At 38.2% G+C, this 26724-nt stretch overlaps 1 protein-coding gene across 1 annotated transcript in view; it reads left to right on the forward strand.

The window, feature by feature from the left end:
- hivep1 (HIVEP zinc finger 1) overlaps positions 1-26724 on the forward strand; it is a 141150-nt gene that overhangs the window by 83150 nt on the left and 31276 nt on the right. Inside the window, exons 4-5 of the mRNA XM_051935561.1 lie at positions 18936-24625; positions 25605-25741. Coding sequence (XP_051791521.1) covers positions 18936-24625; positions 25605-25741 — 5827 coding nt within the window. The remainder of the gene's footprint in view (positions 1-18935; positions 24626-25604; positions 25742-26724) is intronic.

Consider the following 26724-nt stretch of genomic DNA (forward strand, 5'->3'; position numbering starts at 1 on the left):
GCACATTGACTTATTTGGAATATTGTATGGATGTTTAGATTTACTAGAAGCAATAACTTTACACTTATCCAATGATGGTTCTTTGTGTTGCAGATGCTCTGACTTGTTCCTTCTTTCTTTTAATGTATTTTATCCTGTATTTAAGTTATTGTGAATTCTACAGCACTTTTTCAAAATGCCAATATTTAAAATATGTATTGCTTGATTAACCTTTCTGTACATCTAAGAAGTTCAAATGCATAATGACCTTTTTAGCATGACATGAGAAGTCTAATAGTATGAACAATGTAATGAAAACAATGAAATGGCCAAAAAGGTACACAAAGTATGCATTTTAATTAGGGCTGACAAATGGTTACATGTTTTAATCACAATCAACTGCAAAATGGCACTCAGTTTGTCTCAATTAATCACATGTTTAACCAAGGTAATTCAGCAATGTCCAGTGGTACTTAGTGAATTTCTCTGCTGTACACTTCCTAGCTGCTCAAACTGATAATCCTTGATATGTTAGTGCTTTAGATTTTTATTTTATTCAGGGATGTAAGTCAGGTTGTACATTCATGGATTATAGTCTTCTGCACATTTTACTAAATAATACATTTTAACAGCAATATCATGCATGTTTTGTTCTCAAGAAATAAGCCAGGGATGTTTTACTTTTGTGATATTTAAATACGTCTGCACTAAATTCACAAGCATTGGTAATTTTCTCCTTTAAACCATCAGGGAGTTTTAAATCAAAAGCAAGCGAGGTAAATTTTCGTCTCTCTCTGCCACCATTAATGGAACAACTTTGGTCGAGGGTCCCCAAACTTCAAGTTAAGGCCCCCAAAATAAAGCCAGTGCTGCAAAGTGGAGTATGATTATTGGTCTTGGTTAATGCTAACAGTAGTCACACTACATGATTGGCAGACATATTAATCAAAACAAATGCTGAACTACAGCAGACTATTGACACATCTGTCATCAAATGTCATGCTGTATCTCTAGGCCTGGGGTTTTCAGCCTTTTTTCTTGGCATACCACTTAAAGGAAATGAAATATTTTCAATTACCACCATTTTTTTCAGTCTTAAATTAAGTATTGAACTCTTACTAGAGGCACAACTAAAAGTGAAATTTCTAAATCTCCTACTCCTCGCCTTAATAGTGCATTTGGGGATTTTAATCAAGAGATTACACATAGTTTTTATGTGGTTGTGAATGTCTTAGTTTTTCATATGTACACCAAGTATTTTTTTAAAATAAAATATTGTTAATGTATTAACAATGACATAATCTGATAAGGAATAAAATAAGACTAAAATTTCCATATTTTAATCTACACAAATTATACACTTACCTATGAATGTGGGTCAAAAGAAGTAGGAAAATACTTAAGTTGCACATAACTTCAAATCATAAAAAGAAGAAAAAAACTCAGTTTTGAAGTTTTTTTTTTTTTTTTTAGGGTCATTATTGTCAATGTTGGATTTCATTTTTGAAAACTTAAAGCACTGTTCTTCTTCTAACCAGCCTATTCCTGTATGTATTTATAAAGGAAGGATAAAGGTTACCAAACATTAGCAACTCTGTGAAACAATAGCTTTCTACTGATGATTAATAATGTTAAAATGAAATGTTAAATATGTGTTTTATTATTAATAGTTGTTAACATTTGTCTTTGTTCTTCATTGTACATTCTTCTCTCTTAATCTATCAATTTCTAAATCTGCCCTAAAATGATGGTACACAAAACGAGAGAGAGAGACATGTTGTGCAGACTGTTTGTGTGGGTGGGAAAAAGGGTCCTTAGTTAGTTAGTCCATCAATCTTGATATGTAGTTCCCAAACAGTCTCAATCCTGGCATGGATCGGCTCAATGAGGTGTGGAGTGAGAGGGAGCTGTTCCCTCTAAGCCATTGTAGGCTTTGGAAGACTTTGATTTGGCACGGACTGTAGACACAGAAGAGAAAAATGGGTGTAGAAGAGACAGAAGTGGAAGCTCACAGCAGAAGCACTGTGGTGGAATCAAAACACAGCTTAATATGGAGATGTGTGTTTGGCCACTGTGTAAGCAAGCAACTGCCCTTTCTAAGTACTACTTTTTAAATTTTGTTTTTTTCCCTTGTGTTTTTTTTTTTTCTTCATACATTTGTTAGGCAGAATGCCCAGTGGGGACTGGCAGTCTTTTGGTCTGGAATCCCTGCTGATTTTGTTTGTTTTTTTTTTTTTTTCAGCTTAACTAGAGTTTTTGTATTATTATTATTATTAGTATATTTCTATTTCCTGACCACCCTGACCTTCTGACCTTATCATCAGACTGCTATTTAGAAACTTAAAAAAAAAATCTATATTTTAAGGACTCTTTTTCTCTTAATTATGTATCTTTCTTATGTAAGTGTACAGAATTCTTTTGGTATACTATTAATTATTCTTATCTATTTTTTTTTTACATATTTATTTTGGTATACTATTAATTTTTATTCTTACCTAAATTTAATTTTTCTTTTCCTGTAACTACTTTTTTGACATGTTGTAAAGCACTTTGAGCTATGTCCTTTGTATGCAAATGTGCTATAGAAATAAATGTTGTTGTATTGTATCTAACAGCTGTTTGTATACTGCACAAACTGAGGTCTGCTGCACTTGTGTATACCTACACTGATTTATGTCTACTTTTATGTGACAGATGAAGAATATTTACTTGTATGTTTATTCTTTAAAGGCAATTTTAAAACAGGAAATGTGTGTCAATGCATGCACTAAATGCAGTTAATGAAGAACAATACCTTTGCAATTAATTGCATGTGTTGATGCTTTAAACTTGACAGGCATAATTTTAATATATTCCTTTTTATCCTGGCACTGCAGAGTGGCAATATGTTGCATGTTGGTGGAACGGCAAAATAAGAATTTCACTGTAATCTGTAAACATGATTGTACTGCTACTACTGTTATATACTGTATAAATGAAGACATTGTTTTAAAGTTAGTCTTGTCATTCTGTCAATTAATGCTCTTAATACTGGTAACTTTTAGTTATTTGGCAGTGGAGGAGGAGAAAGCGAGAGCTTTAGTTGGATATCCAGAGACTTTGGAAAAAGTTAATCAGATTACAGCTAGTTGCTCAGTTTTTATTTTAGTCATTTTAAAGGCTCCAGGTTGCAGACAGGTTGAGGTTTTGTTCTCTGTTCATGTCATTTTGCCATATCTGCCTGATGATTCTTTTGAAACACTGGGAGGTTTTACTTGGCCAAAGTAACCAGTGACATCAACTGCTGCTGCTGTAGGATTCAGAGCAGAAAAAAGAATCCGTCTTAACAGGGTAGTAACAGCAAGAAATGTTGATTGTAATGTTTGCAGTCTAGACAAAAAGCTAATTTTATTGGACAATAATGCAACTTGAATAGCAGCTTTAAAAAGAATATACCATGCTAAAGTAATGGATTTTTGGCCTTAATTTAAATGCAGAGAACATCTGGGGAAACTTTATTTGCAGGTAGGTCATTTGCCAGCTATAGGTTATGCTGCCTTCGTATATCCTTGAATTCATAATAAGGTGTGCATTTTGTACAGCATACACTGAGGCATAAGCAAAAATGAGTCCTGTAAGGTAAAGGTAAGCCAAGTTGTTCTTCAAATCAAATTATTAAGCTCTAGATCTAACCTTAATTGTAATATTTCCATTGAAAAATAAGTTAAGGCTATTCCTGTAATGTGACCAGGTCAGAAGCCTACCCGATTTTTTTTTTTTTTTTTTTCAGGTATGCTTTAATTTTTTTAGATACACCTGAAGCCTTAAAATATGAGTCTGCATCCATTAGTCCTTCTGTCTGTCCATCTTCTGTGTAATGCAGAATTATCTTCAGAATTTCCTCCTCAAATTACTGGTCACTTCATACCCCATATAACTTTAAAGACACCAAAAATCTGATCACAACTATCTTATTATTAGTCCACTTTTAAACTCTAGTAGATGCTTGTTTGAAAGCAACTGTGTTAATTCTTTTGGTTGTAAATTGAGTTTATTGTTTTATGTTCTGATCTGGTGCCAGGGCATTTCCAGGCTATGCCTAATGTTCCAGTATTCCCAAGGATATTTGTTGTTTTCCTTAATGAAGTCTTTTACTATCTAACTTTGTGATTGTTTGAGTATATTCTCCTTTACTTTGCAGAAGAACTTGTGGTAGAATTCCCTAAGAAAGGTGGTATGTACTGTAAATAAAATGACCTAGCCGTGATTTATGATTCCTTTCTCCTCAGTACCATATAAACCTGTTATTTTTGACAATGTTCTTTTTCACTAACTTAAATTCAACATGACAGTCTGTGAAGGCTATTGGTATACTTTGCAGTTTTACATACATCTTCAGTCAGTTCCAACCACACTCGGCTAAATCTCCTTGCTTTTCAAAACTTTTAACACCTTTTCTACTGTTTTTCTTGTTTCTTCATAGTCTTTCTTTTTTAAAGGGGCTGGTGAAACAAAGTGCAGTAGGATGTTGCACTGGTTTATAGTAGCTGACAGGTCCAGCTCCTGATTCCTAGTTTGAATCCTGACCCAATCTAGCCCAGCCTAGCTCACCTCAGCATATCATCCCCAAACTGTTGTTAAAATAAACTTCCAAAAACTGAGCTGAATGCTTTTCTGTAAACGGATTTACAGTTTTTAACACGTAGGAAACTGTATGTTTGGTAAAGGCTCCCACCTTTCAGATGTCTTGGGTGCCCCTCAAGTCTATGCACTTTTCTCCTTACTCTACTCCCTGTACACCAATGACTGTAAGTCTACTGATCTTTCAGTGAGAATCATTAAGGTTGCCAATGATACCACCATTATTGGACCAATTACTAGTGGAAATAAAACAGCATACAGAAAGAAGGTGACTTGTCTTTTTTGTTTTAATGTGCTACAAATAACCTGGTACTCGATACCAACAAAACATTGGAAATGGTAATTCACGCCACAGTTACTCCCTCTCTGTTTTGAAATTAATGATTCCACAGTCAGTATGATAGACTCCTTCAAATTTTGGCCACAACTATCACAAACACACTCTGCTGGAACATTAACACATCTTTCATCACTAAGAAGGCACATCAGTCATTGTGTTTTCTACACCAACTAAAGAAATTAAATAATTCACAGCCAGTCCTAGTATAATTCTACAAAGCCATAAGTGAAACTGTAGTCACATTCTCCATTGTTGTCTGGACTGGTTTTGCAATGGTTCGCTCCAAAAATAAATTCCAATGTGTTGTGAGGTCTGCTGAGAAAATAATTGGCTGTGCTCTTCCACCTGTTGAGAGACCTGTACACACCATGTCAAAAGGATCACCACTGACTCATCTCACCCAACATATCCAGAAACTCTCCTCTGGTAAACACTTTAGATCACCTAAAAGTAATGGGCACCCGAACAGTGTCTTTCCTAGACACATAGCCCTAGCAAACCAGTCATTTAGCCCTTTCCCTGTTTATTCTCTTTTTCTTGACAAAGAGTGTGTGCATGTGTATGTGTATGTATATATATATATATTTTTTTTGTTCTTTATTTCGCCTTATACAATTTCTTGTATTAGGAATTTGTTAGTTTTCGCATACCCCTTGGGGTCAGAGCACAGGGTCAGCCATTGTATGGCGCCCCTTGAGTCTTTTCAACGGCCCAGCAGAGTAGGATCTCCTTTGGCACTGACAGAGATTCGAACCGGCAACCTTCTGGACACCAGCACAGATCCTTAGCCTCAGAGCCACCACTCCGCCCCAAATATGTATATGTAACTGCACTATTCTGCAGCTACTTGTAATGTATGTTGTTTAACATATTTATTTGACTTGTATGTAACGTGTTTTGTTGTAAGCAGTTCCAAAGCTACCAAGTTAAATTCCTGTACTTCAAGAACTGGTGAATAAAAATTATTCCGATTCTGATCTGAATTTGTGTATTTAGAGTTTTCTGCACTGACCAAGTGGGAGTTTCCCTGGATATTTTTGTTGTTCTCCCATGTCCCAAAAGCCTGCATATTCAGTTCATTGTCAATTCTTAATTGATGCGTTATGAGATGTGTGGATTGTGTGAGTGAATGTACAATGCGAGTCAATCTGGCCCCGCTAGGAATTATTGCTTGCTACTTCCGTGACTCTGAAGTAAATTAAGAGAGATCGCTGATGGATGGTTTGCTGAAACTTTTTTCTACTGTATAAGAGGAAGTATATAGATTAAAAATGAACTGGTTGACACAATCGTAATTATGCTGTAATTGCTTACCTATTAACAATCTGCATTTTCACAGACCTTTATACAATTTGCATTCCTTCCAGTAGCTAAATATTATTGTCTTATTATTTATATACTTTAAAGATTCCATGAATGAGAATAAATTATTATGATGCGCTTGGGTATAATGTGATATTTAACTAAAGAACTCTCTATTTTTTCTGATTGGTAAGTAATTAAGCCAGAAGCCGACTAAATGTAGCCACCAGTATTAAGCTAAGCACACATACCAAGTCGATGAAAATTCTGGGGAGCTGGACTTTTTTGTTTTGATTAGAAGAACGTTTCTGCTTTATCAAATGCAGTTTAAATAAAAGTTTATTACTCGTCATAATTTCAACAGTTACTTTTAAATAATATTGCCGTTTTCAGTTTTTTATTCTTGTATGTGTTTTAACCTGTGCAAAGACAGCACGTGTATCTGCCATTATTAAGATAAATTAAACACTTGAATTGCTCATGCGGCTGAAGACGCTTTTTTTAAAAAATTTATTTTATTTTTTTTAACTGTTTTAACATTCGAAGAGGGTTATGCAAGTCCGTACGCTTCTGACAGCACGTCTGGCTCTGCTGGATTCTGCTTTTTGCCTGTAAACCTACCGATTCATTAAGAGAGAGAGAGAGAGCGCAAGTGGAGGGAGGGAGATGGCGAGAGAGACTGTGGGTGTTAAAATAATGTGTAGGCTTTAGTAGTTACAGACAGCTCACAGAGGACTGCAAGAAAAACACCGTATAATCATTTTCGCCAAGCTCGCCACTGAATTCCGAAGGGTAGAAGGAAAATTAGAAAAGGGTAATTATCTTTTTCTTCTTAATTTTAAAAGTTTACTCATACTTTAATTCGGTGACCCTATCCGTCGCCTAAGGCTAATTGCAAAGGACATACAAGTGGCACGTTTTACTAGTCTTGGACGGATTACAGAGATTAATTTCTATAGTACAGCAACGCAGATCCTAGTAACAATCCATAATGCGATCATATTTTTAATGTTTTTCGAAGGGAACCCTCGGCTTTACGAGACTTTTCCATGTTGTGTTGTGCTCTGTTGCCTTACTATTAAGAATTGTTAGCTAGTTTTTGATTAATTTTCATTTTTTTTATTAGACCTAAAATTAATTGAAGAGAACACACAATGTTTTTGACGATCTTCACGGCACAAGTGCCAGCGATGCTTTTCAAATTGTGTAACGTTGAGAAGCCAACGTGACAACCTGCTTGGTTTTCAGTAGATAAAATAAACGTACAGATTTCTTTTCAGCCAGGGATATTATAATCGAGGCAAATTCAATCAATTTTTGTGTTTATTTAAAATACAGCCTCAGAATACATGCACAAGTTTCCAACTATAAAGCTATGACAAAAATGGTGAATCTATACATCGTTTACCTTGGTGTTGCGAGAGTGGATATCTTCGCGAAGATCCGATCTTCTTTAACCTGTGCAGCCTACTGATTTGAGTGCTTGGGTAACCTCCACCAAGTATTTGTTAGCCGGTGAAGTAATTAATGTGGCATAGTTTTCACGACAGAAAAACGTTAGGTTTGTAACGCCTATTTAGAAAAGTGCTTCGTGGGAAAGGTGTGTGTACATATATATATATATATATATATATATATATATATATATATATATATATATATATATATATATATATAATAAAGATAGATAGATAGAATGTTTGCAGCTGGAGATCCACAAAGGGAGAAAATGAATCCCGTATCATAAAATAGTTTTTATTCCTGAGCTTTATGATACGTGATTCATTTTCTCCCTTTGTGGATCTCCAGCTGCAAATATGCAAACCGTATCACAGACCTTCTCTTCCATATATATATATATATATATATATATTTAATTTTTTAACAAAATAAAATCTGCATTTACTCATGCATTACATAGTCACGTTTTATATTTTTAGACCACCTGCTGGTTTTTGTTCAGATAACATTGTTCATTAGGCATCATCAGATCATCAGTTTTATTCTTTTTTTCCCCCCAAAATGCTTTACATGCCCTTGGCCTACTCAGACATAACCTTTGTATGTAAATAACTGTTATATTGTCTGTCTTAGTTTTCTGATAGTTTTACTGTAAACTGCAACGACTTGCCAGGTTTAGCAATCATCAAAACAAAGACAAGCTTCTTCTAACCTGGATACAGTGAAGTTTAAAATCTGTTGTTTTTTTCTGTTAAGTAAATTATTTGAAAGAAGAGTGCAGTCAAACGTGTTCAGTATATATGAACTGTATAGCATTCATAATATTTGTAAGGGGTCACCGTAATGCAGAAAGAAGTATTGCTGCCTTGCAGAACTTCAGTTCTCCTTTTCCTTATTCAGTGGTACTGTATACTGTTGGAAAACTACAAATGGCTCATGTGTGGGTGTCTGCAAAGAAATGACATCCATCCATACATCCATGATTGATTCCTGTGTTGCACCCACTCTCCCCATGATATGTTCAGAGCCTCCATAATTTTCTTCTGGATAAAGCAGGTTTAGAAAATGCACAGATAACAGAACAAACACTTAATTTTTCTGTGTTGAAATGTAAATGTGTAAAGTTTGTTTTCTTCAATATTTTCTGTTTCCATACTCAGCCAAGCATGGAGGAGTCTCACTTAATTTCATCCACTCTTATATCATTCTGATTCTTCCTGACCAATGCTGTAAATATCTGATACTAAGAGACCAGACATAAGCTTGAGAAGACATGCCCCACCTCCAAACAGCACTTGTTCTCTGTGTCTCACATATGTCCACTACATTACATTTTGAGAGCAAGAGTTCCGTATCTCCTGGTAATCTTTGTGGAACATGTTCTAAATTCTATACATTGGGAAATTTGATTGTTCTCATCACAATGACTATGTCTGTCTACTTTTGAGGAAGGTAGAACTTTATATTCTGCAGGTCTTGCTAACATATTATCCAAATAAGAATTTCCTCTTGCAGCAAATGTGAGCAGCAACCACCAGCATAAACAACTGTTTGGAGGGAGTAGTTGGCAGCTGCAGTGTTTTCTGTAGCACAATGAGTGGGTTCAGGAAGAGACAATCTTCTCAACGGTATTGCATGTTAATGATGTGAGGCTCTGATGCATGTAAATAGGTTATAGTGAGTTAGATTTATCAAAACCTGTAGTTTCTAATGTACCCAGTACCTACGTTTTATAAAATGGTAAGTGAGCTACATAAAGTAAATTTTAACTGAGGAAAAAATTAAATTGTTTTATTGCTGTCACTGCTTGGATGGATATCAAGATGTGAAAGCAAATATTTGGGTTTCAGTGCCTTCCTTAATGCCAGCTTTTTCAGCATTTCCATTGTATATTATGAAAAATGGGGCATTTTATTAGGTTGTACTCTACTTTTCATCAGTGATTTTGCCTGTGGTATGGGGATGTTGTACTATCCCCACTTTACCCTTATACCCTTAATTTATTGTTGAGGCAGTAGGCAAAAAAAAAAAGGAAATGTCACATTCTAGCCCTTCCATGGACATCAGTATTGAGTGAGCACCTCACATGATTTTGGCTTGAAGGGTTTCTGTTTGCATATCTATCTGAAGTAATGGTCATTACAAAAGTAGTTTTTAACATCATCCATCTGTGGACAGAACTGCAAATGGTTGTAATGGCATTGAGTAAATGTTATTTGATTAGAGAATTTGATCACTGGCAAACAATTTGATCACTGGAAGCCATCTTTGTGCTGAGCACCTCATAAACAAGTAGAGACCAAAGCTGACATTACTTCACAATGGCAGAGTCTAGACAAGGCCAATCAGTGAGCTCTTACAACAAATTAGCCTTCAGTTGGTGACACCTATGTACCTTTTTCCATTGAGCCATCTGTCTCATTTTTCCTATGAAGTTTGTTGTAGACTACAGTCACTTACTTCTCTTCTCCTGGCAGGCAGTTCTTCCTTTTCCCGCAGTACTGAAAGGAATTTTATGAGTTTCTTCTGTAATCAAAATTATTTTGGCTACCCAATGAAAAAATGAAAACATTGTTGAAATGACAACTCAAGTATATCAGTGGACAAGATAAAGTTTTATTTGAATTGATTTTATCATAGAAAGTAGTAGACTCCAACATATACACCTTTAATTATTTCCTTGTTTTATTTTTCTTCTTCTCCTTTGTGTACTTGTGCATGTATTTGTCATTCTCATTCTCCAAATTTAGTGATATCATACTAGCAGGATATTCTCGCGCTTAATAAATATTTTTATGAGTTGCACCATTTTGTGGAGTAGGCCCATTTCTCATGTGTAGAAGAAATAAGAGGTGGTCTTCCAAAATGTCAAGATAATGACAACAACAACAACAACATTTATTTATATAGCACATTTTCATACAAAAAGTAGCTCAAAGTGCTTTACATAATGAAGAAAAGAAGAATAAAAGACAAATAAGAAATTAAAATAAGACAACATTAGTTAACATAGAAAGGAGTAAGGTCCGATGGCCAGGGTGGACAGAAAAAACAAAAAAAAACTCCAGAAGGCTGGAGAAAAAAATAAAATCTGTAGGGGTTCCAGGCCACGAGACCGCCCAGTCCCCTTTGGGCATTCTACCTAACATAAATGAAATAGTCCTCTTTGTAGTTAGGGTTCTCACGGAGTCACTTGATGCTGATGGTTATACAGACTTCTGGCTTTTAATCCATCCATCATTGTTGGAACATCATGGTGCTTTGGGTAGATGGTGGTGGCACAAGCCACCACCAATAGGACACCGGAAAAGAAAACAGAAGAGAGAGTAGGGGTTAGTACAAATTTTGAATGAATAGTTATTATAATGAATTGGATATACAGAGTGTCAGGATTAAATTACAGTGAAGTTATGAGAAGGCCATGTTAAAGTAATGTGTTTTCAGTAGTTTTTTAAAGTGCTCCACTGTATTAGCCTGGCGAATTCCTACTGGCAGGCTATTCCAGATTTTAGGTGCATAACAGCAGAAGGCCGCCTCACCACTTCTTTTAAGTTTTGCTCTTGGAATTCTAAGGAGACACTCAGTTGAGGATCTGAGGTTGCGATTTGGAATATAAGGTGTCAGACATTCCGATATATAAGACGGGGCGAGATTATTTAAAGCTTTATAAACCATAAGCAGAATTTTAAAGTCAATTCTGAATGACACAGGTAACCAGTGTAGTGACATCAAAACTGGAGAAATGTGTTCGGATTTTCTTTTCCTGGTAAGGATTCTAGCAGCTGCATTCTGCACTAACTGCAAACGATTGATGTCTTTTTTGGGTAGTCCTGAGAGGAGTGCATTACAGTAATCTAGCCGACTAAAGACAAACGCATGAACTAATTTCTCTGCATCTTTCGATGATATAAGAGGTCTAACTTTTGCTATGTTCCTTAGGTGAAAAAATGCTGTCCTAGTGATTTTATTAATATGCGATTTAAAATTCAGATTACAATCAACGGTTACCCCTAAGCTTTTTACCTCCGATTTGACTTTTAATCCTAATGCATCCAGTTTATTTCTAATAGCCTCATTGTATCCATTATTGCCAATCACTAAGATTTCGGTTTTTTCTTTATTTAATTTGAGAAAGTTACTATTCATCCATTCTGAGATACAGGTTAGACATTGTGTTAGCGAATCAAGAGATTTGGGGTCATCAGGTGCTATTGATAAATACAGCTGTGTGTCATCAGCATAGCTGTGGTAGCTCACGTTATGTCCCGAGATAATCTGACCTAATGGAAGCATGTAGATTGAGAAGAGCAGCGGACCCAGGATAGAGCCTTGTGGAACACCATATAGAATATCATGTGTCTTTGAGTTATAATTACCACAACTAACAAAGAATTTTCTCCCTGCCAGGTAGGATTCAAAACCAGTTTAAGACACTGCCAGAGAGGCCCACCCATTGACTAAGGCGATTCTTAAGAATATTATGATCAATAGTGTCAAATGCGGCACTCAAATCTAAGAGGATGAGAACAGATAAATGGCCTCTGTCTGCATTTACCCGCAAGTCATTTACTACTTTAACGAGTGCAGTTTCTGTGCTGTGATTTGTTCTAAAACCTGACTGAAATTTATCAAGAATAGCATGTTTATTGAGGTGCTCATTTAACTGCATAATGACTGCCTTCTCTAGAATTTTACTTAAGAAAGGCAGGTTAGAGATGGGTCTATAATTTTCAAGAGAATGACTATCACCTTCTTGTCAACTCTTATGCTAACATGGACGAATTGTAAGTGACCGTAATAAAATCCGTTTCAAGTATACAGTGTCATTTGACAGTAAATTTCTAATTATCTATTTCTTTGTCCTGTTTGAACTATTGTACAGAACATTTAATTTAAACATTTGGTCAATAGAAATCCCGGTTTGTTTATTTTATGCTTGGTCATTTGATAAACCCTGTTTCTGTAGAATTTTGCAGGTAAGTAAAATGACTAATTTATAAGTCAGATCAATCAGTCAACAAATCTGAAGACTAATCGGTAACACTGATTAAAGCTCAAATGTCTCTAAAGTGACTAATTATAAGTCTACTACATAACAACACAGTGCAGCCATTCTGGCTAATTTTGATTTTCTGTGCATAATTTTATAGTCTTTGTCTTGTCCACTTACAAACATGTAAAATGTTGCTTCTGGTAGTACCCAATGATAAATTTGTTAATGGAACCACTGTAATTGGCCATGATACTCTTTTCACCCACATTGACATACATGCTTTATTTAGGCTGAGCTTATCACTTCTTTTGCATTACCTGTTTGCTGTCCCTGTGCAATATGTAGCACAAAGCTTTGATTGGTTCTGGGAAAGCTGATTTCAAGGCAAGAGGTTGTTGCTTTTTTCATGATACAGTATAATTTGGGCTTTCCATTTGCACCTGAAGGATGAGGAACATTAACAGTTAAACTGTTCTCACTGGATCACAAAAATGCTTAGAGGTGGCAGTCTCTTTGTTTGCAAGCCCACGCATATACGAGGGGGACCCAGAAAAAATGAGACTTTTTCAAAAGCAATCATTTTATTTAAAATATTTCAAAAAATTACTAGTCTCCTTCAAAGTAATAATTCTTAATAATAATTCTTTGCATTTATATAACGCTTTTCTCACTACTCAAAGCGCTCAGCAATTGCAGGTTAAGGGCCTTGCTCAAGGGCCCAACACAGCTGAGTCCCTATTGGCATTTATGGGATTCGAACCGGCAGCCTTCCGATTGCCAGTGCAGATCCCTAGCCTCAGAGCCACCACCCCATTGGAAGACACACACTTGTCCAATCTTCTTTTCCACTGATCAAAACATTTTTGGAAGTCCTCAACTGGGAAGCTATTTAGTGCTGTTGTTGAAGCAGCGATCATGTCCTCCACACTGTTAATTCGGCGCCCTTTCAAGTCCCTTTTCATACTGGGGAACAAGAATGAATCACAGGGGGCCAAGTCTGGTGAGTAAGGGGGGTGGGGCATGAGTGTCATGCCCTGACTGGTCAAAAACTGACGAATTTGCAACGCTGTGTGTGCCAGGGCATTGTCATAGTGAAGGAGCCATTCGTCCGACTGCCACAATTCCAGCCTTGTTCTCCGCACTGTCTCTCTTAGCTGTCTTAAGACCCCCAGATAGTACTCTTGGTTGACCATCTGACCCCTTGGGACGAATTCCTTGTGCACAATGCCTCTAATGTCAAAGAAACAAATCAGCATCATTTTCACGTTCAATCTCACCTGTCTGGCTTTTTTGGGCCTTGGTGAATCAGGTTCTTCCACTGGCTCGATACTTGTTTCGTTTCAGGGTCATACCCGTAACACCAACTCTCGTCACCTGTTATGACCCAGGACAAGAAGTCTGGGTCACTTTCAGGCTCCATTTTCAATTCTTTGCACACATTGAGTCGAGTGTTCTGCTGGTCATCTGTTAGCAGATGGGGGACAAATTTGGCCAAAACACTCCTCATGCCCAGGTCTTCAGTCAAAATGTGCTGAACTGATCTCCATGTTACTACTGTAGCTTCTGACAACTTGTCATTTGTGTAACAACGTCTTCATTTATTTTTTCGTGTATTTTTGCAATGTTTTTGTCGTTCCAGCTGCTTGAAGGGTGTCCAGAATGGGGTTGAACCTCGATGCTTAAATTTCCATTTTTGAAGCACGAAAACCACTCAAAAACTCTTGCCCGACTCAGAACTTCTTCCTTGAAAGCCATCTGAAGCATTTGGAATGATTCTGTTGGTGTTTTGCCAAGTAGAAAACAAAATTTCAAACAAGTTCTTTGTTACATGAAATTCACCATCACAATTTCGATAGGGTTGTGAGAACAGCTTCTAAAAACAATGACTGCGTGAGATCGTTTCACAGAGGAGTCCGCCTGGCTACTGACTGGCTAGGGATGAGAGAACAAGCACTGACCTTGATCCAACCCCCTCCACTGGCTGTCCAGCATCATTAAGTCCAGTCTCATTTCTTTTGGGCCCACCCCCCTCCATCGTAAGATCATTAAAAAGCATATCAAATTGTAAATAAAGATAGATTGAAAATTACAATTATAAATTCAAAGACTGTAAAGAAAGTTTTTTTTTTATATGTGCAGTATCTAGAAGTGCTTCTTCAGATGAAGTACAGTTTTGCTTTCTACAGTACCTGCCAGTTCACAGTTGCTAGCTTGCATCAACATTGTACATGAATATTGAAATCAAAAGTTATTGCTTCACATGCTTAATGCTTTTTATACAGCGTTGAGATACTGTCCCTCTGATTTGTCCCATGAGGCTTAATCAATCACAGCTTTTAAACTGTGCCTGAAACTCTGCTGTTCCTGTTTTTAATACTTTAAGAAGTGATTTTATATGTCTAACATACTTGATGCTGACTTTACTGAACTTTCTGTAAGTTGTTACTGTTTAATGATTCCAGAGAAATTGGGGTCATTGGTTTTCAATTTTAGGATATACCAGATTTGCAATTTATTTGCTGTGGATCAGTATTTCTGTGTATTCTTCTGTTCCACCTTCTTATGTGTTGCTTTGAATTGCAGTTCACCCTATAAATTCCTTATGATAGTGTTCACCATGAAAACTCATAATAATAAAATTCAGTAGTCTTAGAATATCAGTGCTATTTGTTCCTGATATCATCATAGTATGTAAATATCCTATAGTATTTTGTGGCTTCTAAGGAAGGATCACTTTAAATTTTATTTAAATTGTCACTGTGATAAATAATTAATGCTCATACTTAATTTTACTACATTCTGTAAAATTTAAAATACAAGGGCTGTAAAACTGTGGTTATACAGTCATATGAAAAGGTTTGGGAACCCCTCTTAATTCTTTGGATTTTTGTTTATCATTGGCTTAGCTTTCAAAGTAGCAACTTCCTTTTAATATATGACATGCCTTATGGAAACACTAGTATTTCAGCAGTGACATTAAGTTTATTGGATTAACAGAAAATGTGCAATATGCATCATAACAAAATTAGACAGGTGCATAAATTTGGGCACCCCAACAGAGATATTACATCAATACTTAGTTGGGCCTCCTTTGCAAATATAACAACCTCTAGACGCCTCCTATAGCCTTTGATGAGTGTCTGGATTCTGGATGGAGGTATTTTTGACCATTCTTCCATACAAAATCTCTCCAGTTCAGCTAAATTTGATGGCTGCTGAGCATGGACAGCCTGCTTCAAATCATCCCATAGATTTTTGATGATAATCAAGTCAGGGGACTCTGACGGCCATTCCAGAACATTGTACTTCTCCCACTTCATGAATGCCTTTGTAGATTTCAAACTGTGTTTTGGGTCATTGTCTTTGTTGGAATATCCAACCCCTGTGTAACTTCAACTTTGTGACTGATGCTTGAACATTATGCTGAAAAATTTGTTGATATTGGGTTGAATTCATCTGATCCTTGACTTTAACAAGGGCCCCAGTCCCTGAACTAGACACACAGCCCCACTGCATGATGGAACCTCCACCAAATTTGACAGAAGGTAGCAGGTGTTTTTCTTGGAATGCAGTGTTCTTCTTCCACCATGCAAAGCCCTTTTTATTATGAACAAATAACTCAATTTTTGTCTCATCAGTCCAAAGCACTTTGTTCCAGAATGAATCTGGCTTGTCTAAATGAGCATTTGCATACAACAAGCGACTCTGTTTGTGGTGTGAGTGCAGAAAGGGCTTCTTTCTCATCATCCTGCCATACAGATGGTCTTTGTGCAAATTGCGCTGAATTGTAGAACGATGTACAGATACACCATCTGCAGCAAGATGTTCTTGCAGGTCTTTGGAGGTGATCTGTGGGTTGTCTATAACCATTCTCACAATCCTGCGCATATGCCACTCCTCTATTTTTCTTGGCCTGCCAGACCTGGGTTTAACAGCAACTGTGCCTGTGGCATTCCATTTCCTGATTACATTCCTTACAGTTGAAACTGACAGTGTAAACCTCTGAGATAGTTTTTTTGTAGCCTTCCCCTAAATCATGATACTGAACAATCTTTGTTTTCAGATCTTTTGAGAGTTGCTTTGAGGATCCCATGTTGTCACTCTTCAGAGGAGAGTCAAAGGGAAGCACAACTTGCAATTGACCACCTTAAATACCTTCTCTCATGATTGGACACAGCTGCCTATGAAGTTCAAGGCTTAGCGAGCTAATCCAACCAATTTGGTGTTGCAAGTAATCAGTATTGAGCAGTTACATGCATTCAAATCAGCAAAATTACAAGGGGACCTAAATTTATGTACAGCCAATTTTTTACATTTGATTTAATTTCATACAACTAAATACTACTTCACTAAAAATCTTTGTTTGCAAAAAAAAACCCCCAGTACTCAGATGTTCCTAGGAAATGAAAGACATACCACTGTTATCTTTTTTGTTGAAAGTAGAGTAAATTATTATACAGGCTGAATAGGGTTCCCAAACTTTTTCATATGACTGTAATTAGGAGAAATGTTCAAGCATATTAGCACGGTGCTTTATCAGTTTTTATCACATTTGTAGTGGTTTCATTGAATATTAGGTCACTCCCTCTGACTGAGAAGTGGGTTCACCTGAAAGGGTCATTTGTGAAAGTTTTGGAGATGATCACTATTATAAATGAGATGGTCATTTTTAGGTGATTTTAAATTGTTATAAGGTCAAATGTAAAGCTAAAAATATAAGACAAACTGACTTCAGTTATGCTATGAGTGCTTTGGCTGATGTGGCTGTGCTATCACAAACAGGCATACACTTGAGATTTTCAGGTGAAAAATAAACAAAAATTACAAATTAATTTTTAGTGTTTTTATTCAACCGAAGGAAGGCAAAAAGTCACGTCATGTATTATTGTCTCTTCTCATTTCGTCTTTCATACATTAGTAAAGTCAATAAAAAAATTCGGAGATTTCTAAATTTGGTTTTGCAAAACACCTTTAAATGAGCATTTTGTGCAGCATTGTTAATATTACAGGAATGAATGATGCTGGCAGTAGCTCTCCAGACCATATTTTATGAGCTGTTGACCTGACAGCCTACATAGCAGTATTTGTCTGCCATCCAGTTTGCTTCAGAGAGGAGTGAGTTCTGCAGGTTCGGTGAGCGAGGTCTGCACTGGTCCACTAGCACTGGGGAGAGGATGGAAGAGTGTGAGGCAGTGCTGTATGGATGCGCAGTAACTCCTCTTCTCTGAGAAGGGCGTGCATTTAACTGAGGAGTAGATTAATGCAAGCAATTTGATATAAAATATACCGTTGAGGGTTCAGGGAAAGAGTAAACAGTGTTTCTGTTAATAAAGAAACTTGAATTCAATATGAAGTTACTTTGTGAAATGGTAGTTTCTATACTTTGACTGCTATTTTTACTCCACTAAATCACACCCCCTCAGTGTTGGGGGATGAATTTTCTTAAATGCTAAGGCATAAATTTGCACTCTGCTCTTAATAATGAAATCATTGGTAAAAATTGGTCCAATTTGGAAATGTGTGTACTGTAGTTTATTTATTTATAAATAGTTGACAATCTTTGAGAGTTAAGATAATAGTAATTTTACAATGAACAGACCCATCACTGGTGGAATTTTTATGTAGAAAGTAAAAAAAATTAAAAGCAAAGTGTTTTGTTTTATCTATGCATTGCAGACCAAAAACCAAGAAGTACAAAAATCAAAAAAGTTTTTTTTAGCATTTTGCTCACAGTTCTGAAATGGCACCCCACTATTTCAGCACTGAAACATGTAATCAGAAGACCATACTGGTGATTGAGGCAAAGAAAGATTAGCTTAGCGATTTGAATATTTATTTATTTAAAAAAAGCCAATTCTATATGGTAAAAAATGTATTGTTTAAAAAAATCAAATCGCAGAATTGTTAAGACTTTTTTTTAATGAATTCTGCAGTTTTTTGTTTCCTATTTTTAGCCTATCTATGTCAGACCTGAATTTTTATTTTTAACAGCCCACATTGTTGCCTTAACAACAAGGTAGAGAGTGTTGTTTCTAAAATGTCAGTGTTCTTCTTTTTGATTTTGGTACATGTTTCTTGATGTGAAGCGGTTTATGGATGATGAAATGGCTTAAAAATGCATCTCAAATTAAAGAACAATCCATTTAATAAAAAATAGAATCTGGAAGGTCAAGATACAAAGAGATCGTATTGATGGTAGTTGTGGTATGATTCTAACTCTTACTATTTTCTGTTGTATAGGAAATCGGGACAGTGGAACAAGTTCTGAAACTATAAAAGGCATTAAAAGGAAAAAGCTGATTGCTGAAAACCAGTTAAAAAAAATTCCAAAGTCACCAGTGAAGAAATCTTCTTTGTCAAAAGTTAGTGCATGTCCTCACAGGACAGGTAAAGAAAAGGCTGTTAGTCCATTTGCAGAAAATGGGGAAAGAGCTGAAGAGAAATGCACTATGCAGAAGGACAAGGATAGCCATGTGTATGTTGTGAAAGCAGTTGAAAGCAGCTGCTCAAAGCAGACACAAAGGCCTATAGACCAACAGCCATTTCCTTTTTGCAATGGAAAGAGTGATGCACGTTGGCCATTAGCTACTAAGCACCCCATGCCACTGGAACAGCTGCAAACTGGAGACAACACTCCAGCAGTGCTGGAGGGAAACTGGAGTGTCCGTGCTGCTGAGAGTACTTCTCCTTCTGTGGCTAATGCTTCTCTTGATGTTCTACTGCAAGCAATGGAAACAGACCTCAATTCCTTGTCAAAAACTACTTTTTTGTCATGCCACACTCAGTTTGGAAAATCTGTGGCTGAACAATCTCGAATTGCATTCCAACAGCTCACAAAGCAAACTGAGTTTACAGTAAAAGCTGGCGATTGTGTGCATGCCGAAAAAAGCGACCAAACTCTTCCTCATATTCCCCATCTGCATTATGAGCCAATGACAGTTGTTTCACAAAAGAGACCGCAAAATACACAACAGAAAGTTGCATGTTTTGCTCAAGAGAATACCTGTCAGCAGAGTCAAGAAGAGAGTCACCTCCACCAAGGCACTTCTTCTCATCTTCATCTTCCTCAGAGTCAGCCTATGGTGCAGACCTGCCAGTCAGCTTCTGCCAGTGTTCCCTGTTCAGTTCAGGTTCCTGTAACTCCTGGCTGCAGTCAGCTGCAACTATCCACTTTTGCAAGTCATGGATCAGAACAGAAACCTAAAAAACAAGGAAAGTATGTATGTGAATACTGTAAACGGGCCTGTGCCAAACCCAGTGTACTTTTGAAGCACATTCGGTCACACACTGGTGAACGGCCTTATCCATGTATCACATGTGGATTTTCTTTTAAGACTAAAAGCAACTTGTACAAGCATAAAAAGTCACATGCCCATGTCATAAAACTTGGCCTGGTCATGCGAGCTGATTCAAGTGGTGGTTCTCTTTCTCAGGAATCGGAAAAAGCATTTAGCATACATTCAGATGTGGACGAGAGTGGCGACAGTGAGGAAGAGGGAACAACTGATGAAAGGAGCATAGGGATAGAGGCTGTGCAGAGTCTGGTAAATGCAAGCCCTCATCCAGCTAATCAGGGGGATACCTCGGTAGTTCATGAGAAAAATGAGTCTGCAAAGAATCAGAAATGTACAGAGCCGCAGGTAACTGCTACTCTGCCAAAAGTAATAGTTTATCCAGTGAATGTGTCTCCATTGCGTGCAGATAGTCCTTTAGTTAGTGATTCACATCCAGAATTGCCTGCAGCACAGAAGCAGAGAGATTTGCAGACGTCAAGTTTATCCTCTAGTCTGACAGTTGTGCTTGATGGCAGTGATGTTTGTCTGGGAGAAGATGAACAAAATGTTAAGTCCCCTGGTGGGGGTGGACATGCACAGCTACAGCGACAGCAGGCAACAGACTACTCCCAGCAGGAGCAAGGGAAATCCCTCCTCAGTCCTAGAAGTTTAGGGAGCACGGATTCTGGTTACTTCTCTCGCTCAGAAAGTGCTGATCAGACCGTGAGTCCACCTAATCAGTTTGGTAAGCTGGTTCCTGCTTCAGAGATGGAGGTGAATAAAAATGTACTGACTGGTCACCTTGCCCAAATTGTAGCACCTGCACTACAGGCAAGTTTAGTAGAAAAACCATTACTTTCATCAATGCAGATGCGGCCTCCCATGGAAACAAAAACTCTTGAGGAACGCATTTCTAAACTAATCTCTGATAATGAAGCTGTGGTGGATGATAAGCAGCTAGATAGCGTCAAACCGAGAAGAACTTCTCTTTCAAGAAGAGGAAGCATCGATTCGCCAAAATCCTATATTTTCAAAGACTCTTTCCAATTTGATCTCAAACCAACTTGCAGGAGGGCGAGCTCCAGCTCTGATATACCAAAGTCCCCTTTTACACCCACAGACAAGTCCAAACAAGTGTTTCTTTTGTCTGTCCCCTCTCAATATCCTGCAATGGACTGTCTGCCAATAACACGAAGCAATTCTATGCCTGCTACTCCTGGCTATTCTACTATCCCGCCAAATGTAACTCCAGCACCTCACCCACTTCGAGGAAGTCAGTCATTTGATGACAAAATTGGTTCATTCTATGATGATGTATTTACTTCTGGTCCTCCCACTCCAATGCAAGCTGTTCACCCCCGGACTCTGGTCAGGCAGGCTGCAATCGAAGATTCATCTGCAAGTGAAGGCAACAGTCTTGCTTCGTGTCGTTCTGTTGATGAAAGTCGTCAAGGATCTATCTTGGCCACAGAAGTGATGCTGAGAAGTAAATCGTTTGAACAGGCTTCTGTGTCAGAGAAGAATAAAAAATCACAGCAGATCAGGGGAACTATGTATGAATGTGAGACTTGCAGAAATCGATACAGAAAGTTGGAAAACTTTGAAAATCACAAGAAATTTTACTGCTCAGAGCTGCATGGACCAAAAAGCAAGACTGTCGCTATGAAAGAATCTGAGCATGATCTCCTTGCACGCAGTTCACAGCCTCAAATTTTACATTATAGAGTAATGGGAACATCAGGTGTGTTAGAACAGCCAACCACAATTATAAGAAAGAGAAGAAAAATGAAAAGCGTTGGAGATGATGACGAGTCCTCGCCTACAGAGCGCAATGCCCCATGTTCTGGGAGCTTTGATTCAGCTTCATGCCTGGTTGCCCAAGATGTCCGTGGCAGAGGTTTCCATAAACAAGCATCAGTGGTAGCAGAACTTCCATCTTCCAGTATTCATATACAAACTCCTCAGCTGCAGCATGCTGTGCGGAGTACAGAATCTTCAGATTCAAGATTATCTCCTATACATGAAATTCAAGGGAGCTTAACTTCTTCAGATAGAGGAGAACTACAAAGACAAGGTAGTGGGATATCAGTTATTCAGCACACAAACTCCCTAAGCAGGCCCAGTTCATTTGATAAATCAGACTCTTTTGAGAGAATCTCTCCAGTAAGCTTGCAAGAAAAAGAGATTCAGACAGTTACCAAACAGCTGGCACTGGCAAGTGTTAGCTCTGTTCAGAGTGATGATTCCACTCAAAGCAATACCTCACAGCTGCAGCCTACTACAGTGGAGCCATCCAGGCCCGACCTGCACAGTGAACGAAGAGCTCGGTCAGCAGAAAGCACTGTTCCAGTACAGCAGTCGCGACTTGTTCGACAGCACAACATTCAAGTTCCTGAAATTCTAGTCACTGAAGAACCAGACAGAGAACAGGAAGGTCAAGGAAATGAGCCAGAAAAGCCTTTAGAAACATTTAATTGGCCCCAACGCAGTGAAAGCTTGTCTAAATTACCAACAGAAAAGTTACCTCCCAAGAAGAAAAGAATTCGCTTGGCTGAACTGGAGCATTCATCGGCTGAGTCAAGCTTTGAATCAACACTTTCTAGAAGCTTAAGTCGAGACAGCACATTGTCATGTTGTTCTAGCATTTCTGTTTCATTTGACAGAGATGAGGTTCCACGCTCTGAAAGTCCTCTAAATTCAGAAAGCATTGGTAAGCCATGTGAACCTCGTTCAATAAACCATGGTGTAAACATGCTAGGTGTTCCAGTTTCCACTTTTAGAGAAATCCGACGTGCAGCATCAGAACAGATCAGCTGTACCCAGCCCTCCGTTGAAGTTTCTTCTGAATACCGGAGCAAATCCTTTGATTGTGGAAGTATGTCACCTATTAAACCTGCCTCCTCTGTAGAAGTGGCTCTGCCAAGGCTAGCTTTATCACCAGCAGCAGTGGGATCTCAGGTGCCTCTTATTGAAAGAAGAAGGGGGCCTCTCGTTCGTCAAATGTCATTAAATATTAGTCCTGAAGGGCAACAACAGGCTAAGTTTTCACTTTCTTTTCCGAAAGCGTCTACTATTCATACAAGTCCAGCATCTCTTTATAGGCCCCAGGTCACGTTTATTTCTTCCACAACACCTGCTCAAGTTAGCAAACCTCCAATGAGTTACCAAGAGACTGTGTTCAACAAGAATAAACCATCAGTGCAGAGTGTTAATATGGGTAGCAGATCATGTAGCATACCACCTTTGATCTCTGGACTTCCACATCCTTGGCAACAGCTTCCTGGCAGTCTTAATAGTACAAAGGTACAGCAGCCTTCCCTACCAAAAGAAGATAATTCTTTTGAATCACAGCAACATTGTACATATACTCCAAAATATCAACTGCTTCCAACCACCCAAGTTGCTTCCAGTACCTTGCCAATTATCACTCTTCCAATTTCAAATGAGGCCACCTCAGCTTGCAAGTCACCTGAAACACTTACTAGTATCTATTTGGTACCGCCAAATATAGACGCTACCACATTGCCTGCATCAGATCAACAGCTAGCCTCCGTTGCGTTACCTGCAAGTTTTGAGAGTGCAGTTAGCACAAAATCTCTGCCTCGTATTTTGGTAACACAAGATCAAACAAGACTAGGTGGTCCACCTGTTTGCAAACCATGCATCATTCCAGATGACATCACTAATGCTAGTAGAAGTAGTGTCTCTCATACAACTCTTGATAGACCATATTTTGATCAGACTCTAAATGCTAGCAGTGACGACAGAAATTCTTCTATACTATCTCTGAACACTGCTCAGAAAGTGTCAACAGTGGGACTCTTTCCTCAGCAAGAAAGTACAGCTTCGAGCAAGAGAATGCTTTCACCTGCTAACAGCTTAGATATTGCCATGGAAAAGCATCAGAAACGAGCAAAAGATGAACATGGATCTGCATGTCATACAGATGGCCGCTCACTAAATTTCCTTAACCCCCGTACTGCTGAGGTGAGCAGGCAGAGGAAGTTAATGTTAGTAAGACAGGTCTGCACAATGGAGCCAGCTGATAGCTCTTTATCTGATACGGATATAGGCCCACAGCATCAGATCAGATCTGTTCAAGACAAAATGGTAGTCACAGGAGCAAGAATGACTGAAGTAGCCTCAGCTAAGTTAACAGAGACCAGAGGGGAAGGGGCAGAGATAGATGGTGTTTCAGTTTCCTCACTGCCCAGGGCATCACCTGGGCCAGCAAATTCATCAGTGCAGATGATGCCCAAAAGTCAAGATCAAAGGTCTTCAATAAACTCACAGATTAAAACTGCCAGCTTTCCTGGTCAGGTTAAACTTGCATCATCAGTGTCAGTAGTGAATACAAAAGAGTCTCATCGCTTGTCTTTCCCAAGCCTGAAGACTGCTACCAGCTTCACTTGGTGCTTCCTCATGAGAAGAAGGCCTCTGCATTTAATGCAAGCTGACCAAAGAATATCTGCTTATGCAGCTTGGACCGTTAGTTCCAGCAATCCAGATCCTCTGGGTCTGCCTACAAAAGTAGCTCTGTCCCTCTTTGATTCCAAGCAGAATGCAAAGAAGATGCATTTCACTCAAGCAATAACAACAAGTGCCAAGTATGATATCCTGGCTTATTCCATCAAACTGAAAAGCAGTTTGCCTAAGGTAAGAGACAAGGGTGCTCTGTTTCATTTCAAAACAATATTTCATAGCTTATGTGAGTGACTCAAAACACAATGCCACTCACTTTGGACATAATACAAAGCTGTACATTTCATTGTGTTTTAAAATGTTTTATGTGCATAGTGTGAAGAAAAACTTTTCCATTTCCCTTGTTGTTAAAAATTTGTAGAGATGAATATAACATATATAATACATGATGAATGTAAATTGACAAAATTAAAGAAATAAATACAATTAGATGATTAGATAATGCAAGGCTTGATTAGTGCAATCCTTGTTCAGTATAAATGACTTGGGTGCTAAGGGTCAAAATAAGTAACAAGTTACCAGCACTAAGATTCAATAAGCATGTAATTCCATGATTGATGTAAATTCCTGAAGACATCAGAAAAAAAGTTGTTGATCCCTCAGTCTAAAAATCCCTAAAAAAACATTTCTAAGACTTTGGGTCTCCAATGAATCACAGTGAAAGCTGTAGGCCCCAAATGGAAAACACTTGAAACAATAGTAAATATTCCATGGCCAGCCTGTCAGAATTCCTCAGTGGGCACAGGAACTGAAAGCTTCTGTTGCTTCTGTAAAGGTCAGTGCTTATAACTAGGGAATCCATTCCCGGACATGTTTATCCATTCCCGGGAATTCACTCCCTGTGTAGAGTTGGTATGTTCTACCTGTACCCATATTGGTTTCCTCTGGATGCTCTGGTTTCTTTCCATAGTCCAGAGACGTGTAGGCTAGGTGAATTGGCAATGATAAATTGACCTTGGATTTTGTTTGTTAATCCTGCAATGGATTGGCACCCTGTGCAAGAATTGTGCCCAGTTCTTCTTAGGATAGGCTTCAACTTTCATGTGATCCTGCTTTGGCTAAGCAGGTATAGAAAATGGATAGACTGATACCTTTCAGTTGTTCTCTACCATCTTAAATTTAATTAAACCATTATGTTCATCATACTTCACAGGACGTCAGCCCACAAAAATGTACAACTAAAGAAAGTAGCATTAAAGATAAAGTGGAACACCAACAAAGCAGTGAGATAGACACGGAGCCAACAGCAACTAAAAACGAACCAAGGCGAGTCCGGATTTTTGATGGAGGGTACGTATAAAGGCTGTCTCAAGGCTTACTGAAGAGAAAGCTTTTGCCTTTTTAAATATGTTTTTTTAAGAACAGAGCTTTTTTATTTCATCATTTATAAGTAAAAGCATGCCTAAAAACTATGGAGAACAAGTTTTCCATAGACAGATTTGTGTATTTGAATATTTACATGTTATGCATATTTTAGTTGTAAGGCTTTAAGTTATTCAATTTGTGTTAGGTTGTTTTCAGTAGCTCTTCTTCTTTCGGCTGCTCCCGTTAGGGGTTGCCACAGTGGATCATCTTCTTCCATATCGTTCTGTCCTCTGCATCTTGCTCTGTTACACCCATCACCTGCATGTCCTCTCTCACCACATCCATAAACCTTCGCTTAGGCCTTCCTCTTTTCCTCTTCCCTGGCAGCTCTATCCTTAGCATCCTTCTCCCAATATACCCAGCATCTCTCCTCTGCACATGTCCAAACCAACGCAATCTCGCCTCTCTGACTTTGTGTCCCAACCGTCCAACTTGAGCTGACCCTCTAATGTACTTATTTCTAATCCTACCCATCTTTGTCACACCCAGTGCAAATCTTAGCATCTTTAACTCTGCTACCTCCAGCTCTGTCTCCTGCTTTCTGGTCAGTGCCACTGTCTCCAACCCATATAACATAGCTGGTGTCACTACCATCCTGTAGACCTTCCCTTTCACTCTTGCTGATACCCGTCTGTCACAAATTACTCCTGACACTCTTCTCCAACCATTCCACCCTGCCTGCACTCTTTTTCACCTCTCTTCCACAATCCCCATTACTCTGTACTGTTGATCCCAAGTATTTAAACTCATCCACCTTCGCCAGCTCTGCTCCCTGCATCCTCACCATTCCACTGACCTCCCTCTCATTTACACACATGTATTCTGTCTTGTTCCTACTGACCATCGTTCCTCTCCTCTCTAGAGCAACCTGTCAACCTGTCCATCACCATTGCAAATAAGAAAGGGCT

This window comes from Erpetoichthys calabaricus, chromosome 13 (assembly GCF_900747795.2).
Source record: "Erpetoichthys calabaricus chromosome 13, fErpCal1.3, whole genome shotgun sequence".
Taxonomy (NCBI): Eukaryota; Metazoa; Chordata; class Cladistia; order Polypteriformes; family Polypteridae; genus Erpetoichthys; species Erpetoichthys calabaricus.